Source organism: Phalaenopsis equestris, unplaced genomic scaffold, assembly GCF_001263595.1.
Source record: "Phalaenopsis equestris unplaced genomic scaffold, ASM126359v1 Scaffold000240, whole genome shotgun sequence".
Classification (NCBI taxonomy): domain Eukaryota; kingdom Viridiplantae; phylum Streptophyta; class Magnoliopsida; order Asparagales; family Orchidaceae; genus Phalaenopsis; species Phalaenopsis equestris.
Window position 1 is genome coordinate 2934395 of NW_018164682.1, and position 6130 is coordinate 2940524.

Here is a 6130-nt window from a genome sequence, read left to right on the forward strand (position 1 = left end):
AGAATTTGAACCTTACAACTCATAACTAGATAGAACTATTAGAAAAAACTAGAAAATAGAAAAAAAAAAAAAAGCAAACTTGAAGAAGAAATAGTGAATAATCAACATATTAACATATATACTCAAGAATAAATTAATGAGTCTCATAACGTGCAAAGACCATTAAGGGATTATGTTAATCCTACGATTGATGAAATTCACTTAAGTATTCAAACTCATACTGTAAAAGCCAACACTTTTGAACTTGAGTCTGCTATGATCTAAATGGTGTAGAACAACCAATTTGGGGAAACCTCGTATGAGGATCCAAACTTACATTTGGCAAGTTTCTTCGAAATTCGTGCCACATTTCATTATAATGGTGTTTCCAATGATTTTTTTATTGGTTTAGACTTTTTCTCTTATCCCTAAGGGATAAAGCCAAAATGTGGTTTAACTCATTAACACCTGGATCTATTTTAGAACGTGGAATGAACTAGCCCAAAAATTCCAAGTATTTACTGTCTTAAAAAACAGTGAAGGAATGCTATTAATTCATTTTTCCAACACGATGGTGAGTCAATATATGAGGCTTATGAGAGATTTAAATAACTTCAAAGGAAGTGCCCGTATCACGCTCTGCTTAATTGGTTGTTTGTCTTGACTTTTTATAATGGTATAATAGGATCTCTTAGATCTATTATCGATGTTGCCATTGGTGGTTTGCTCATGTCAAAGTCATTTGATGAGGCCTATTCTCTAATTAAGGAGATGATTACTAACAACTTTCAATGGTCCGCTAAGAGAGTAAACCTGAATAAAGTAGCCAGTGTACTTAACACTATTGAGCTTTCGATTTTAACTTCTCAGGTAGGACCTATATCTAGTAAGTTAGACAATTTGGGATGAGTCTCAAGTACCTCCAGTAATTGAGAAAAATTCATTTAGATAATTGTTTGATATTAAAACTTCATCATATGAGACTCTAAACACGATAAATAATAGATTTAACAATCTTTTTTCCAATTTCTAAAACCCATGTTGGAAGAACCACCCTAAATCTAACAGGAATAACAATTTTGGTGGAGGAAACCAACAATGGGGTAACAATCAAGTAAATTCTATTGGGAATTGGAATAATCAATTTAATTCCAATTTTAGATCTTCTTATCATTCTAGATTTAACAAGAATCCACAATTTAAGGAGAACAATATTGGAGAAAGTTGTTTTGCAAATGAGATCAACTGCAAAGTCAAGGTACTGCTATAAGAAACATTGAGAACCAACAACTCACTTAGCAATCGACCTCAAGGAATTCTTCCTAGAAAAATCGAGATTAACCCTAAGGAGAAGAGTAGTGAGCACGTCAAAGTTGTGAAGTTAAGGAGTAGAAAAGAGTTGGAATATGTAGTTTAGAAGAACCTTGAGTCGGAGAAAGACCATTCAAAGCTTGAAAAACCTAAGTAAAATATTTACAAGGAATTAGAGAAACCAGTTTCACCAACCTAGATTAACTAAGAAAAAGCCCCACCCCTCTTTCCTCAAAGTCTACAACAGTAAAAACTATATCAACAATTTTTGAGTTTTTTAGAAGTTTGTAAGAAGCTTACAGTTAAAATTTCTTTTGATGAGGCTCTGGAGCAAATGCCCAGTTACGTAAAGTTTATGAAAGACATCCTCAACAAAAATAGAAAATTTGGAGATTATGAGACAGGTGCACTCACTGAGGAGTGCAACACTATCACTAAGAAAAAACTTCCTAAAAAACTTAAGGATCCTGGGAGCATTACTATCCCTCGTGCAATTGGAGAAAGATTTTATAGTAAAGCATTATGTGATCTTGGAGCAAGTATAAACTTTATGCCATCATCTATCTTCAAAAAGTTAGGATTCGAAGAAGTGTCTCCTACTTGGGCTATATCATGTTGCTTATATTTTGAACTAAAAGGGGGTCTCATCTTTAAATAGATGTTCAACCTCACCATATTTTTAGTTGAGTCATAATTTTCCCTAATGTTCTACGAGGCCATGTCTTTATAATTTTTTATGCTGTTGAACAATCAAACTACCCATATCCTTGTAACCAATGTTTTTGGTGCATCTGAACGACCTCTCACCGCTCCAATCCCACCATAGTAAGATTAAGATGCCATTTATTTGCTAAAACTTGACCAAATTCGGTCATTATTAGTGCGGAGGAACGTTTTCTCGTAATTACTACTCCGCATATTCTAGTCTCAAAAGTGTTGAATTTAATTTGAGATTAAATATACTAGAAAATTTGGATAAATTATTTGAAGATTGAACTTGTACATCAAAAATATGACTGCACAAATCTCAAAAAAGTTTGACTGGTCTTGCTTAATAGATGCCAAAGGACTCCATCAAGATAGTCAAAAGATCGAGGTGCCAAGCGTCACTTCATTCAGTCGGAATTCTGAGCCCACCAAATGGAAGCACATCCAAACTGAAGAACAGGAACACCTGATCTAAGGGGCAGTCATTTGTAATCACCTCCCTCAACTAATTCTGGGATTCTTCACAAAGATGACCAAATGGCACCCAAGTGAGTATATGTCAAATCCTCTGTAAGGGCCCTTTGTCCAGTGGAGAGTTGTCCATCAGATTAAGGTGAAACATTCATTGCTTGATAGTCTACGTTCAACATGACAACAAGAGGATCTCTATTGTTAATTCTCTTAAGATGGCCAACCGAAGACCTTCCAGTCGACCAAACTGTTATGAAGCGACCGAATGACAATATCAGTAGGCCATTGTTGGTCTCTCTTCAAGCAGTTATGAATATGAAATCGTTTCTACGTCAATGATGAATATTTAATGGTCCTAGATATAAAGATATATAATAATTACTTGTAACATCCCTATTAAAATAGGGATAAACATGTAACTTTACTAGACACACTATGATTCATAAATAGAGAGTCATTTCTTCAAGAAATGACTATTTAATTCACACTGAGAACTTATGTTATCTCACACCTACACTTTGGTTCCTCTATTACTCTTTCTGGATTCCTCTCATCCGTCCAATGTTCTATGTCTTGAACGTGATCCACAAGACTTTTTTGGATTCAATAGCACTAATCTTAAAATAAACTAAATAGGTGCAAGGATCTTCTTCATCAAATTTTGAAGGGCATATGTTAATTTAGATTCTCTAAAAATAAAGACATGATTAGTGTTAAAGTCATTAAATGTATTATACATGAATAAAACATAAATTTTAATAAATTATGTGTACAATATATTGACCATAATATAAATTTAATAAATTTTAAGATATATTCTAATCAAAATTTAATATAGATATTCTATCTATATATTTCCATTAAGAACTCCATGTATAATTGAACCAAATTCCATCCATTTGTCATAAGCACCATTCAAGTATAAACTACCAAATATTCACTATTCAAATCAAGAATCAAACAAGACAAAAAATTCCAAAAACAAAATGCCAAACTAAAAACCGAAGCAAAGAACCAATTAGAAAGCCCAAAGAATCAGTAACTCCACTATCTACAATTCCCATTTTGCGGCGAAGACGATTCAACTCGTCATCCCCGTTCTCCCATCCCCAACTTTCACGCGATTCATCCCGCACGATTTCCTCACCGCCGCTCGTGCTAGCATCCTCGTCAAAAATCACGAAATCGCCGACACCCAACTCGCCGCCGGCAACAGTAACAGCGATCACGACCTCCGTCTCCGCCGCGCATTCTCCGGTCATTTTCCGAACATCTTCCCAATCTCCATCCCAAGTCCAATTTGGGTCCGCAGAGCCTGAGGCGAGCTCTTCGATTCTACCGGGCGCCGGGTTATTCAAGAATTCCTCTTCATCTTCTATCTCCTCTCCTTCATTGAACTCCCATACCCTCAGATCCAGAGTACTCTTCGGCGAAACCCAACTCAAATCCGCGCAATTCAAGGAAGAATTTGAGCATTCGACGAAGGGATGACGCAGAAGCTCATCCGCCGTCCACCGCTCCGTCGAATTCATCTTCAAGCAATTATTTACAAAATCTCTGCCCTCATCCGAAAAACAATCCGGAATTACCGGCACTTCGCCGGAAAATCCAATTCGATTAATTCCCTCCACAGCATCGGTGACATCCGGCCACGGCGGCCGACCGGTAGCCATTTCAATCACCGTACAACCGAACGACCATATATCGGCAGGGAACCCCTGCTCCTCTCCTCTCACCGCTTCCGGCGACATGTACATCGGCGATCCCCTGATCTCCCTCTCGCCAGCGGCGATCCACCGCGCACATCCCAGATCGCCAATTTTAGCGCGACCGTCAGATCCAATCAGGACATTCCCCGGCTTCAGATCGCAGTGTGCGACGCCGGAGTTGTGGAGATGAGCAAGTCCGATGAGGATATCTCGTGCCCGCGAGCGGATTTCCGCTTCTTTAAGGGGATCGGATCGCCGCTTGATATCGTCGGCGAGGGAGCCGCCGCCGGCGTATTCGAGGAATAGGTTATAGAAAAGTGCGCCGCTGGTTTCTTTGGTGACTTCGAAGCCGAGGGAAGAGAGGATGAAGGGAGAGTTTAAGGAGGCGAGGATGGTCTGCTCGCGCTGCAGTGGAGCAGAGTGGGTGAGTGGAGCTGATTTAACGGCGAATATGTCCCCTGTTGCAGCGGCGGCGGCGAGGGAGACAGTGGCTGGGGCGCCCCCGGCCCCCGGCCTCGGAGCCACGCAGCCGTCTCCATGGAAATGAATTTGTTGGGAGGGAGAAGGGAGCGGAGAGGATTTATATAAATTGAAAGCTGGGGAAGGTTTGAGTGTTTTGTAGCGCGTGTTTGCTTGCAAGCTCGGGGAAATTTTGGGGTTTTTATTTTTTCTAGTTTTGTAAATAAGGAAGTAAAAGTCCACGCAGGCCAGGCGCGGCCGTCCGCGGAGCGACGTCCTGGAAGGTCCACGTGTTGGCAAATGAATGGCAAGCCTGGCGGGCCCGCAGGCCGCTTCGCCGCTAACACCATGTAATCATGAGGTGCATGCGTAATGCACCGGCAAATTGAAAACAAATTGCAAATAAAAATGTCATGCTGCCGCTGCGCTCAGAAGTAGGGAATAAAAATAATAAAAGTGAACTGATTTATTTGCAGCGAAAGAGAAATTTTAAAATTATATAAACTATTTTTATATCTCTATATTTTCAAATATATATATATATATATATATTCATACATATAAAAGAAATTTAAATCACTTACATAATAATAAGAACAAATAAAGAGGATTTCATTTAAGTCCAAGGAAATCTATTAATTTGACAATTGAGATGACAAATATATATTTAATGCAACAATAAATATGTCAACGAAACTTTTTTAATTTTCTCTTTCAATTCAAATAGATCAGCTTTTATTTTTTCCGCTTGGCAGCATGACATTTTTATTTAAAATTTGTTTTCAATTTGCCGGTGACATTTTTAAAATAATTTATTGTTTTCAATTTGCTGGTGATATTTGAAAAAGGTTTTATGCATATAGAGTTATTAAGGGACTGTATTGGGATGAATTTCTTTTATTTATTTATTTTTATTTTAAGAACATCTTTATTTGATGTTTTTTTCATATGTTTTTTTTTATTTTTAAAATAAATCAATTTACCTTTTTTTGTAAAATATTCGACTATTTTTTATTTTTAAAAATAATTAAACTTGTCTTGGCATATCAAGCATATTTTATTTCAAATTAGATTATACATGAAATAAAATTGAAATAAGAAAAAATAACATATTAATTTGGTCTTAAATAACCCCTAAATAATTGATATTGTAAATATATGTTAAATTTGTGCTAAATATCTAGATACGAATCTTCTTTATTGCAGCTTAACAGCGTTGCTCAAAACACATGAAAGTGCTAAAAAGCAAGAGCCATGATCATGTGTTGGACAAATTCGTGATCCATGGACTGTTGTATTTTTATGCAAATGTCCAATTAATAATTATATCAATAATAATGATTATGTGGCTCGGCTCACTTTGAATTTCTCGGCAGATGAAATTAAGCCAAGTCTTTTTTTTTTTTTCTGTTGGTTTTGATAAATGCCTGGTTCAGTTTGTTTTACTTATAAATTCTTTAAATAAACTTAATATTTCACTAGATTGGACTATA

General features: G+C 36.9%; 1 protein-coding gene across 1 annotated transcript; it reads right to left on the minus strand.

Moving 5' to 3' along the window:
• Nucleotides 1-3383: 3383 nt before the first annotated feature.
• Nucleotides 3384-4672, minus strand: LOC110024030 (mitogen-activated protein kinase kinase kinase ANP1-like; the record flags this gene model as incomplete). Its single annotated transcript, XM_020723747.1, is given in 1 exon segment — nucleotides 3384-4672. A coding segment is annotated over 1 exon segment (1247 nt), but the record flags the coding sequence as incomplete, so codon positions are not given.
• Nucleotides 4673-6130: the final 1458 nt, after the last annotated feature.